Below are 13,603 nucleotides of genomic sequence, written 5' to 3'. Positions count from 1 at the left end.
GAAAAAAAAGAGCCTAGACATCACCTTTCAAGAAACTATCAAGGAAAACTACCCTGATATTCTAGAGCTAGAGGGTAAAATATAAATGGAAAGAATCCACTGATTATCTCCTGAAAAAAATTCCAAAAGGTAAACTCCTAGGAATACTGTAGCCAAATGCCAGAGTTTCTAGATCAAGGAGAAAATATTATAAGCAGCCAGAAAGAAACAATTTAAGCATTGTGAAAACACAATCAGTTTAACACAGGATTTAGTAGTTTCTACTGTAAGGGATCAAAAGGCTTGGAATATGATATTCCAGAGGTCAAAGGGCATAGAATTAAAATCAAGAATCACCTACCCAGCAAAGCTAAGTATAATACTTCAGGGGGGAAAGTTGAATTTCAATGAAATAGAGGACTTCCAAGCATTCTTGTTGAAAAGACTAGAGTTGAATAGAAAATTTGGCTTTCAAAGGCAAGAATCAAGAGAAACATGAAAAGTTAAATAGGAAAAAGGAGCCATAAGAAACTTATGAAAATTGCACTATTTATATTTCTACATGAAAAGATGATATCTGTAAATCATGAAACCTTCCTCAGTATTAGAGTAGTTCATGGGAACATTTTAGATACATACATACACACAGATATGTCTCTCTGTATGTATGTGTATTATGCATGTGTATATTATATACGTATATATGTGTATCTCTATTTGTCTATCTATCTACCTAGGCAGATCGCACACAGTGAGCTTAATATGAAGGGAGGATAACTAAAATATAAAATTAAGTATTGAGAAGAATGTAATGGGAGAAAGAAAAGGGGAGAGGTTGGATATAGTCAGTCATCTCACATAAAAGAGGCAAAAAAGAGTTTTTTTTACCGAGGAGTGGGAGAGGGGGGTGGCGAGAGAGAATAAGTAAGCCTTATTCTCATCAGATTTGGCTTAATGAGGTAATAACACATGCTTAATTGGGTATGGAAATCTATCATACCCTGTAGGAAGGCAGAGGGCAAGGGAATAGGAGGGGGAGGATAATAGAAGGGACAGCAGATTGAGGGCATGGGTAATCAGAAGCAAACACTATTGTGGGGGGACAGGTCAAGGGAAAGAATGAAATAAATGGATGGCAGGACAGGATAGAGGGGTGTGTTGTTAGTCTTTTGCAACATGACTAATATATATATATATATATATATATTAGATATAGATAGATGATAGATACATACATACATACATACATACATATATACATAGATAGACAGGTAGAGAGAGAGAGCTATAAATAGCTATGTTTTGCATGGCTAGATATATGTGACGTATATTGAATTGCTTGCTTTCTCAATGAGGGTGTGTGGGGAGGGAGGAAGGGAGAGAATGTGCAACTCAAAGTTTTAAAAATGAATGTTAAAACCTGTTTTTGCCTGCTACTGGGAAATAAGATGTACAGAAAATGGGATATATTGGGGCATAAATCTTTATCAAAAATGTGAAAAAATCAGAAATATATTTTTAAAATTCCATTATTTACAATTTACAATAAGAAAATAAGGGACTTTTATTATGTATGTATATAATATAAATATAATTTATATACAAACTAGAAAAAAACAAAGTGGAGAAAGAAATCCGCGGAACAGTATTCCTAATATCTTTTGATTCACACACATACACACACACACATGTAATTAGCTTCTAACAACATATTTTAAAAGATTAAACACTATGACCAAATGGGATTTAAGCCAGAATTGCAAGATTTGTTCAATATGAGGGAAACATTAATGCCATATTAATAGCAAAATATTATAAAAACAAAACAAAACATGACTATGTCAGTAGATGGACAGCTAGGTTTCACAGTAGATAGAATGCTGGATTCATTTTTCTGAGTTCAAATCTGGCCTCAGATACTTATTAGCTATGAGACCTTATTGTACCCTGCCTCAGTTTCCAAATCTATGCAATGAGAGAGAGAAAGAAATGGAAAGGCACTACAACATCTTTGCCAAGAAAACCTCAAACATGGGCAAGAAGAATTAGACGTGACTGAAAATAACTCAACAACAGCATATATATTGAAATTTTTGACAAAATTCAAAAACTATTTCTTTTAAAGAAAACAGAATGAATAGGAATCAATACCTATTTTTAAAAACGTTATATAATATCAATATAAAACCCAGAGGAAACTTATATGATGAATACAGAGGTGTTTTCATTAAGGTCAGGGATAAAAGAAAAGATGGTCATTAACACCACTACTATTGAACAGAGCACTAAAAAATGCTAACTAAAGCAATGAAAAGAAAAAAAGAAATTAGGGAAATATACATAGGCATAGAAGAAACAAAATTATTGTTTTTTGTACATGATACGATAGCTTATCTAGGAAGCTCTTAAAATAATTAAGACAATTTTACAGAAGTCAGAAAACTTAAAATAAATGTAAATAAATTATCAGCATTCCTGTATATTAACAAGAAAACCAGGGAAATTACATTCAAAACAATCAGAGAATTTAAAAATAGATGGGAATCTAGCTACTGAGACATACTCGGAAACTATATGAATACAACTAAAACTCATTCCTTCTAGAAAGATATCTAAAATTGAAGAAATATTAATTACTCATTGGTAATCCATGCCTTTATGTAAAACAACACATATATGAATTAATGTACTTATTCAATGTTACAAGAATAAATTCTACAGAAATACATTTTTAGAGCTGAAGAAAATAATGAAAAATATAAACAAAAACAAAACGTCAAGAATCTCAAGGGAAATAATGCCCCCCAAAAAAGTGAGAAGTAAAGGAGCCTAAATACCAGTTCTTAAATTACATAACAAAAAGGTAAAAATTAAAATTATTTGATATTGGATATAACATGGAGAGGCTAAGTGGAACAGATTAGGGACACAACATACATAGCATTTGAAAAACCCAAAGAGCCCACATACTGGGGTAGGGACTTACTAAATGACAAAAACTGCTGGAAAAACTGTAAAGCAGATTTGCAGAAACCAACTCCTAATATAAGTTTCAAATGAAAACATATCTTAGATAAAAATATGACATCTTAAATATATTAGAGGAAGAAATCACCTTTTAGAACTATGGATGGAAGAAGATAATGACCAAAGAAGGGACAGTGACTATTACAGAAAACGATAATAAAAGTTTTCCCACAAACGAAATTAATATGAATAAAATTGGAATGGGAATAGGTAACTGGGAAATTTTTGCATCATTTCTATAATGCAGATCTTATATAAAAACAGAAAGACATTCACATTTATGAGAACAAAAACCATTCACCCAATAAATTAAGAAAATTATATCTAGGCTATCAACAAATATATTAAAATGCTCCTAAATCACTAGCAATTTGAGAAATGCAAATGAGAACAACCCTAAGGTTTAATTGTGCATTTGTCAGGTTAGCAAAGATCACCCAAAAAAAAAAGGAAAATGAAAATTTTTGGAGGGGCTTTAGGAAAACAGGTGCAATAAAGCACGGTTGGCAGAACTATGCATTGATGCAGTCATTCAGGAAAAAAAATCCTATCTCTGCCCTAAAACTCATCAAACCATACATCTCATAGCCTTGGCCACTACTAGGTCTATGCCCCCAATATTTTTTAAAGAAATGGATCCATATAGGGGGGCGGAGCCAAGATGGTGGAGTAGAAGCACATCCTTCTGACAGCTCCGGCTGCCACACTCCCCAATCCATGTAAAAAGGGGACTCTAAACAAACTTTGGAGCTGCAGAACCCACAAAATGACACAGAGAAGCTAACCTCCTGCTGAGGACAGCCTGGCAGGCCGGCAGGAATCCAGCACAGCACTCTGGGAGCCGAGCCCAGCCCCACACCAAGGCTTCAGCCCCAGGGTGGGCCTGACCAGCCGCTAGCCAGAGGGACTCCAGATCAGCAGCAGCTGTGGCCGTTTCTAGATTTATCAACAAAAAGACACAAAGGACAAAGAGAGGTCAGTGCAGTCTGGACTTTGGGACCAGTTAGTGGGAGTGCATGGCTTTTACCCCCAGGGCAAAAAGCCACTGAGACACCTGCAAAGCCAGCCAGTGCCATGTGGTGGCTTCAGCTCTTGGCCTGCAGAGTGTAGGGGGACCAAGCACCAGTCTGAGGGGTAATCGCACTTGCTTTAACCTGCTTGGATCTGGATTGCAGTCTAGGGTGGAGGTTCTGGGGTGTGTGTCCAGCTTGCCAGAGCCTGTGGAGACCTCAGAGAGGGCACCCATCTAATACCTCAGGCAGCTGAGAAAACCTCAGCGTTTGGGATGAAAGCTCCCCTGTCTGGTGGCAGAGTCCTACTATGGCAAAAAGCCCAAAAGTCTAGTAATTGAGTGGTAAAATGAGCAGGCAAAGGAAACAAAGCAGACAGAAGATTCCAACAATACACTACTATTTTAGGGACAAAAAGGAGCAAGGCATGGAACAGGAGGAAAACAGTGAAGTCAGAACTCCCGCACCAAAAGCTTCAAAGGAAAACACAAACTGGTTACAGGCTATAGAGGACCTTAAGAAAGATTTTGAAAACCAAATAAGAGAAGTGGAGGAAAAACTGGAAGAGGAAGTAGAACAATGCAAGAAAATTATGAAATGAGATTCAACAGCTTGACTGAGGAAAATAATACCTTAAAAAAGAGAATGACTCAAATGGCAAAGGAGGCCCAAAAAGGCAACGAGGAGAAGAATGCCTTAAAAAGCCGAATTTGCCAGATGGAAAAAGAATCTCAAAATTTCAATGGGGAGAATCATTGCTTCAAAATCAGATTGGAGCAAATGGAAGTTAATGACTTTATGAGAAATCAAGATGCTGTTAAACAGATCCAAACAAATGAAAGAATAAAAGGCAATGTGAAATATCTCATGGGAAAAACCACTGACCTGGAAAATAGATCCAGGAGAGATAATTTAAAAATTATTGGACTGCCTGAAAACCATGACCAAAGTAAGAACCTAGAAATCATCTTCCAGGAAGTTCTCAAAGAAAACTTCCCTGATGTTTTAGAAAAAGAGGGAAAAATAGAGGTTGAAAGAATCCACCGATCACCTCCAAAAAAGAAAACTCCTAGGAATATTATAGCCAGGTTCTGGAATTCCCAGATTAAGGAAAGAATATTACAAGCAGCCAGGAGGAAACAATTTGAATATTGTGGAAACACAATCAGGATAACCCAGCATCTGGCAGCTTCTACACTGAGGGATCAAAGGGCTTGGAATATGATATTCCGGAGGGCAAAGGAGCTGGGATTAAAACCAAGAGTCACCTACCCAGCAAAACTGAGTATTATGTTTCAGGGGAAAATATGGTCATTCAGTGGAATAGAGGACTTTCAAGCATTCTTGCTGAAAAAACCAGAGTTGAATAGAAAATTTGACATTCAGCTACAAGAAACAAGATTAGCATGAGAAGGTAAACAGGGAAAAGGAATCATAAGGAACTTATCAAAGTTGAATTATTAACATTCCTACATGGAAAACCAATAATTGTAACTTATGAAACTTTTTCTCAGTAGTTGAAGGGATTAGAAATATATATATATATATATATATGTATATATATATATATATATATATATATTTGTCTATATATGAGGATATATAGGCATATGAATGTGTGTATATATGTTTACAGGTATACATAGATAGAGGGCACAGGACCAATTTAACAGAAAGGAATGATACTTAAAAGGTGAAATTAAGAAGTGAGAGGAATATAATGTGAGGAGATGGGGAGAGACAGATTAGGGTAAGCTATCTCATACAGAAGAGGCAAGGGAAAATGGTTACAATGGAGGGGAAAAATAGGAAAGCAAAAGGGAATGGGTCAACCTTATTCCCATTGAATTTGGCTTGAGGAGGTAGTGAAATTCATACTAAATAGGGTATCTCACCCTCCAGGAGAATAGGGGGTAAACGGGATGAGAGGGGGTATGAGGGAAGGCAGGGTAGGCTGGTGGGGAGGGAAGTTGGAAGCACTCACTTTTGAAAATAGACGGGATCAAAGTAGAGAATAGAAGAAGTGGGAGGTGGGATAGGAGGGAGGGAAATATAGTCAGTCTTTTACAATATATCTATTATGTTATTGTTTTGTATTAGCCACACATGTACAACCTATACTGAACTGAGTATCTTCCCAGTAAGAGTGGGTGACAAGGAAGGAAGGGAATGAATCTGGAATTGAAAGTTTTAAAATCAAATATTCAAATATATATATATATGTATGTGTGTATGTATGTATGTATATATATATATATATACTATTATTAATACCATCTTTCATGTAATTGGGAAATAAGATATACAGGCACTGAGGCATAGAGATCCCCTGGAAATATAGAAAGGGGTATGGGAGAAAATATGGGAGAGAGCAGATTGGAGGAGGGGATATCCTGTGGGACTGCTATTTGGAGGCAGTGTGTAGGGGAAAAATGGGGAGAAAATTTGTAACTCAAAATCTGGCAGAAACAAATGATGTAAATCAGAAGTTAATAAAGCATTGAAGAAAAGAAAAGGATCCATATACACCTAGAAAAATTTAAAATATAGAAATATTTGGTACTAGCAAATTACTGGAATCCAAGGTAGTACCATTTATGGAAGAATGATTAAACAAATTATGGTATATTAATACATTGTAATAATATTGTGCTATAGTAAAAAGAAAAATTTCAGAGGGATCTGGGGAAAACTGCATGAATTAGTATATAGTGAGATAAGTTGAACCAGGAAAACAACTTGTAAAATAATATCATAAAGGAAAAAAAAACGAGCACTTTATCTTAATATTTTTTCTAATTACATGTAAGGATTGTTTTCAACATTATTTTTTGTAAAATTTTGAGTTCCACATTTTTCTTCCTCTTCTTCCTTCCTCACTAAGATAGCAAGCTAATGTAAGTTTTATATGTATGAGTGTTAAATGTATTTCTACATTGATCATGTAGTGAAAAAAGAATCAGAACAAAAGGAAAAAACACAAAAAAGAAAAAAATGGAAAATAACATACTACAATCTGCATTTAGACTCCATGGTTCTTTCTATGGATGCTATCATTTTCCATCACAAGACTTTTGGAATTGATTTGGATTGTTGTGCTGCTGAGAAGAGCTAAGTCTATCACAGTTAATCATTGCACAATGTTGCTGTTGCCGTGTACAATGTTTATACACATTTTACAAAGTACAAATATTGTTTCACCCCATCTTTTTGCTAGTTCTGCCCTTTCAGTATGCATTCTGAGGTGCTCTTTTGTGGTTGTAAGTGAATATGGGAAGGTTAGTGCAATTTCTTGCTTCCTTCACCATCTTGACTCCTAGAAGGTAAAGCATTTTAAATGCATTATTTTGTCCTCACAAAAATCCTGGGAATTAAGTCCTATTATTTTCTCCATTTTAAACATGTAAATATGGGAAAACAAAGATTAAGTGACTTAATTAAGGTGCCATAGCTAATAAATATCTGAGGCTAGATTTGGATTCAGGTCTTCTTAACTCCAGGTCTAAGAATATATCCACTGCACCATCTAGCTTCCGAATGCCCACCCAAATCCATATAGCACTAAACAGAAAAAGTATTGCTCCTATGAAGGCATGCATGAGTTATGTTTTGTTAAAAAGAAAAGAAAAATTAATCTCTGTTCATATTTTATTACTATTGTTTTGATCCAAGGGTTCTGCTTGGTGAGATATCAGTTGGCATTTATCTTGTCCTTATGTACCTGGACAATCCTGTCCCAACAAGGATGTCTGAGCATTGCCATTCTATCCATGGTAAATAACACAAACCTGCCTGACTCGTCCAATTTTTCCACTGAGGGGAATTCCAAGCACTTGTCAAATGCAGGGGTAAGTTGATGACTAGTCCAACATTCTTCTTTCTTTGATTCATCATTATGCATTCATTCAGCAAACATTTATTAATCACCTAATGTATGTAATATGCTATGTAGTATCCTAGAGGTTCTACAAATATAAATGTAATATGCTACCTTTCTTCAAAAAGCTTATATACTAGTGGAGACACAAAACATAACGCATTTGTAAATATACTTCAAAATAAAATAATAATGAACCAGATTGCAAAGATATATGAGATAGCGATATCAATAATAACATATTTAACTAGGACTTTAAAGTTGTCAAAGTATTTTGCTATACTATTGAATTTATTATCAGATAAAGCAGAGATTTCTACTGTCTGTGGGTATTAGTAAGGACTTAATGTTTGTATCTCTTCTTTTTTATTCCTCCTGACTCCTCTAATTTATTTCTACCCACTACCTTGTTTTCTTAATGCTTAACCTACCCCACATCTGCCACCACCAAATATCCCTTTCTTATCCTTTCACCCTCCCAACCCCCTTGGCCTTTTATTTCTTTCTCAATTTAGAAGACATTTATGCCCTCCTGATGATAGATAGACAGACAGACAGACAGACAGATAGATAGATAGACAGACAGACAGAGACAGATGGATGCATGGACGGACAGACGAATGACAGACAGACAGATAGATAGATAGATAGACAGACAGACAGACAGACAGACAGACAGACAGACAGATAGATAGATAGATAGATAGATAGATAGATAGATAGATAGATAGATAGACAGATAATTTTTCCCTTTTCAATTAATTCCTGATGAGAGTAGGGTTCCAGAACTAAAACCCTTCCTCCCTCATCTAATTCCTGTCAGTTCTTCCTTTTACACCTCATTTGTAAAAGATAATTACTCTTCCCCGCCCCACTTTTTCCTAGATGATGTGCTTTTTTAGCATCATATCATGCTAAACTCTAACACAATATTTCTTTCAAAATACATGATTATTAATAACAATCCTAAACATATGATTTACATTTCCTCCTATATAAATTCAAGTCTGTCTTTAATGAATTCCTTGTAATTAGTCTTCGATGTTTACCTTATATTTCTCTTACATTTTGTATATCAGACTTTCTATTGATTTAAGATCTTTTTGAAATAAAATCCTAAAAGTTGGGCAATTCATTGAATATTTTTTTCACTCAAAATTGTGCTTAACTTTACTGGGTATTAATATCTTTGGCTGCAACCCTAGTTCTCTGGCTCTTCAATACATAGCGTTTTATGACCTCTGATCTTTTAGTGTAGCTGCTGTTAGGTCTTGTGTGATTCTAATTGTTCCTCCACCATATTTAAATTGTTTTTTTTTCTTATTGCCCATAGTATTTTCTTCTGGAGCTTGGGGCTTCAGAATCTAGCTGTGATATCCCTGCAGATTTTCCTCACAGGATCTCTTTCAGGTAGTGATCAGTGGCTTTTTTTTTCTATTTCTACTTTCCCCTCTTGTTCTAACACTTAAAAGACAGGTTTCTATAATTACTTCTTGTATTATTTTATCAAAACATCTTTTTGATCATAGCTTTCAGGTAATCTTATTATTTTTATGTTTTCTTTTCTTGATCTCTTCTCCACATCAGTTGTTCTTTTCTTATAAGATATTTCACATTCTCTTCATTATTTTTTATCCTTTATATTTTGTTTTGTTATTTCTTGATCACATAACTTTGCTGGCTTCCCTTTACCCAATTCTAATTTTTAGGGAGTCATTTTCTTCCTTAATATTCTTAATCTCCTTTTCCAGCTGGATGACTTTCTTTTCATAATCTAATTTTTCTTGGATTGTTCTTATTTTTTTATTTTTCCTCTATCTCTCTCATTTAATTTTTAAAACCTTATTAAAGCTCTTCTATGAGTTCTTTTTGGGCAAGTGACCTTTTTACATTACTCTTTGGGATTGGAGAGGCTTTGTTTTTCCTTCAATTTCCTCCTCTGAAGACAATCTGTGGTTTTCTCTATTCTCGTAGTAACTTTTTTTTATGTTTTGGTCCTTTCTCCTTTGCTGGATATTTTATTTTTAATTTGTAGCAATTTGTTGTAATTACCTCTAGTCCTTGGGTATAGGGGATGGTTCTTCTGGCCTTAGGTGCTCCTTTAATTTCTCCGGTGGCCTGGAATTTAAACTAAGGACTCCACCCTCCTGTAAGTGTCCACAATCAGCAAGATCCTCACCCTGCTACTTCTGCACTCACCTGGCTTATGCTGGTTCCTTCTCACCCAGTCCATGTCTCAGCAGCAGTGCTAGATTTGGCATCCCTTATCAGCAAAGGTTCCCTTAATCTTCTCCTGCTCAGATGCACAACTCCCCACACTGTACAGGAGGTGAAAATTCCTGTGGCTGGGGCCCAGGCTATCTTTCAACCTGGTTATCTCTAGGACTTGGGCTGTTTGCTGTTTCAGCAGAACTCACCTGGAGGTGTTTACCCTTCCAGGGGACCAAAACTTCGTCCTGGGATTTTTATTCCATTCTCTTTCAGTTGTACCAGAAGGATCACTGTTCTGGCCCAACTCTTTTTTATTTTTACTGCTCTACATTTGCCCTAAGGCACTACTTTATCTTACTTTTGGAGGAAATCTAGAGAGTTTAGAATTTTCTGACCTACTCTACCATTTTCCCAGAATACTCTTTTTTAAATTTTAATAATGATCTTGGGTCGACTTAAAAAAATATTTTCTTGTTTATACACACATATATTCAAAGAATATGAATATTTTATATTCTTAAATGTATAAAGTCATTCCATTTATTTACAGCAGTGATACCCTATCAGTGCATACCCCAAAAGACAGGCATACACCAATCTATTATTGTGGGAACAAATTGGAATTATACTAAGAAAATGCCTACGATTTGTCATCATTATCATGGTTATTCTCTTGGACATGTAAAGTTATGTTTTGAAATATACTATATGTATCATTGACTCAGAGATTGCATAACTAGATAGGCACACTCCCCAAACAGTAACACATAGAAAGCAACCAAATGTAAATATAAAATGTCTATCACAACTCCATTCTCTGTCTTCCTTCTCTCCTTTTTGTCCTCTTCTTTCACCTTGCTTCTTATATTTCCTTCTCTTTGTCTATGTAGTCATTTTGAAAGGAATGGTGAAGTAGGTCTTATAGATATGTGTGTTCCCCTGGGTGGATGAAGGTTTGAATGGGGATAATACACAGATTTAGAGCTGTAAGGGAGCCTTTAGAATCATGTAGTCTAACCTGCTCATTTTACAGATGAAGAGACTAAGCCACAGAAATATGATTTAACCATGGTCACATAGGTATCAGAATATCACAGAATCTCAGATATGGAGGTGCATCAAAAGTCATTTAGTCTGACCTATGGTAAGTATTAAATAGCAGAGATGGTATTTGAATTTGTTTCCCATATTCCAAATCCATTACTCTTTCTCCTAAACCTTACTGCTTCTCTTCTACCTCTCTTGTTATTCTATTGTGCACTCTCAAGCATTGACTGAACTGCTCATTCTTCCATAAGGGAACCATAATAAATGAACTTTTCATGCCTTACAGGTTCCAACCTATGCCTGGAGTCCAGAAATCCAGGGAATAATCCTTAGTTCTTGCTTCTATGGTAATCTATTCGCATCCATCCCAAGTGGCTATTTAAGTGGAATACTTGGAACAAAGAAATTATTAGTAATTGGTTTGGGGATGAATTCCCTTCTGACCATTTTAACTCCATTTGCTGCAGCTCAGGGAATCCTTTGGACCATACTGACTCGGGTAATGCAAGGCATCTTTCTGGTAACAACATACTTTCTAAGTGATACCAAGAAGAATACAAAATTATCCAATTCCATTTAGAGATCAAAGACTATAATAATACTTATTTTCACTCTAGGCACTTACAGCAGCAGCTATACCTTCTTTTTGGAAAAAATGGGCTCCCCTCACAGAACGTAACCTACTCTCAGCATTTCCTGTATCTGGTAAGAACCCATAATTACAGAAGCTGCATTACATTCTTATCCCCTCCAACTCTGTATTCCATGTCTAGGTCAGTAGAACAAAAGAGCCTTAAATTTAGCATCCTGAATCCCAAAGTATACCTATTTGGGGACTTTTCCTAGGTTAATCTCAATGTTGTGATATTTAAAAACACTAGTTACTCATTTTCCTCCCCATGAAAGATGTTCCACAGTTGATCACGTAATCTTTTACTTGCAATACTAAAACTCACAACTTATTCTGTATCTTAAAATCAGGTGCAGTCCTTGGAAACTTCACAATATTCCTTGTGGGTGGACTCATCTCTTATTCTCTAGGTTGGCCATATATCTTGTATATTTTTGGTAAGTTATTTCTTTATATCTTCAAGATTTTTCATTTTCACAGCTGATATTGGCTAAGTGAAACAGTAGAAGAAGCATTCTGCCTAGAGTCCAGAAGTCTTAAGTTGAAATACATGCCCTAAAAATTTACCAGCTACATGGCCCTGGCTAAGTCACTCAACTTAAGTCTTTCTTAGTTATCTCATCTGTAAAACAGGGTTAACAATATAATCTACTTATAAGTGTTATTGTGAAGCTAAAAATGAAACATTATGTGTAAAATGCCTTTCAAACTTTAAAGCTCTAGATAAACACTAGTTATAGTTATCATTATCACCATTATTCCCTTGGACATCTAAAGTTATGTTTTGAATTATCCTATATGAAAAGGTCAGAGGTCATAAGGACTGACAGTGACCTTGGAAATCTTATTCAGTTCCTTCAGTTTACAAATGAGGAAACTGAACAAAGAGAAATTATTTTTTCCCCAAAAAAGCACACAGCGATTTCTTGGTAGAATGGAGACTGGAACCCAGATCATGACTATGGATCCAGTGTTCCTTCTACTAGACCTTTGCTGGTTCATAAAAATAATTTTTTATTTATTTTTGTTTCCTAAATTTGATTGACATTTTTTTTTTGTATTTGTTTCCTAAATTTGATTGAAAGTTTGGATTTTAATCAGCCTTCATAGGCATTTAGCCATTTATAGCAATTCTTGGAGTTTTTGTCTGGCAGTTACTTCTGTAGGTGCTAAAGCCCCTGCCTTCTCAAGGAGCCACAACTACTAAAAACCCCAATGAGAAATTTTTCACTGCCAAAATCCAAGTACTGTCAAATGGTTTCATCAGTGGAAATATCAGTAAAAGGTGTATTACCATCTGCTTTGCCACTATACCCTAAGGACCATAGGACCTTTCTATGTGACTTGCAGTTGAAACCTCTAATAGGTATTATTTCCTGCTATGAGAATGTAACTTAAGAACAGAGAATTATCTTGTTTTCCAATTCTATTCCTATTGCTGAACACAGTGTTTTCCATGCAATGATGATGATATTCAATCATTCACTTTTGTCTAACTCCTTGTGACCTCTTGGCCATAGCATACCAGGCCCTTCTATCCCCTAATCTCTAAGTCTGTCTGAGCTTATGTTCATTATTTCTGATATTATCTGTTCATCTCATCCTCTGCCATCCCCTTTCCCTTTTGCGTTCAACTTTGCCCAATGTCAGGACCTTTGCCAATCAGTCCCATCTTCTCATGTGGCCAAAGTATTTAAGTTTCAGCTTCAGTATTTAACTTTCCAGTGAATAATTTCTAAATTTGTTTCTTTAAGTAGTGATAGATTTGATCTCCTTGCTCTCTGAGACACTTAAAAATTTTCTATAGCAACACAATTCAAA

At 35.4% G+C, this 13,603-nt stretch overlaps 1 protein-coding gene across 1 annotated transcript in view; it reads left to right on the top strand.

The window, feature by feature from the left end:
* Positions 1-13,603, top strand: part of LOC138143487 (probable small intestine urate exporter) — a 65,056-nt gene that overhangs the window by 2,456 nt on the left and 48,997 nt on the right. The window contains exons 2-5 of the mRNA XM_069064758.1: positions 7,689-7,864; positions 11,438-11,671; positions 11,769-11,856; positions 12,133-12,219. Coding sequence (XP_068920859.1) covers positions 7,689-7,864; positions 11,438-11,671; positions 11,769-11,856; positions 12,133-12,219 — 585 coding nt within the window. The remainder of the gene's footprint in view (positions 1-7,688; positions 7,865-11,437; positions 11,672-11,768; positions 11,857-12,132; positions 12,220-13,603) is intronic.

Source organism: Petaurus breviceps, unplaced genomic scaffold, assembly GCF_028583685.1.
Source record: "Petaurus breviceps papuanus isolate PSGF00001 unplaced genomic scaffold, PetGlider_PUasm1.0 90639, whole genome shotgun sequence".
Classification (NCBI taxonomy): Eukaryota; Metazoa; Chordata; class Mammalia; order Diprotodontia; family Petauridae; genus Petaurus; species Petaurus breviceps.
This window is presented reverse-complemented; position numbering and strand designations above follow the sequence as displayed.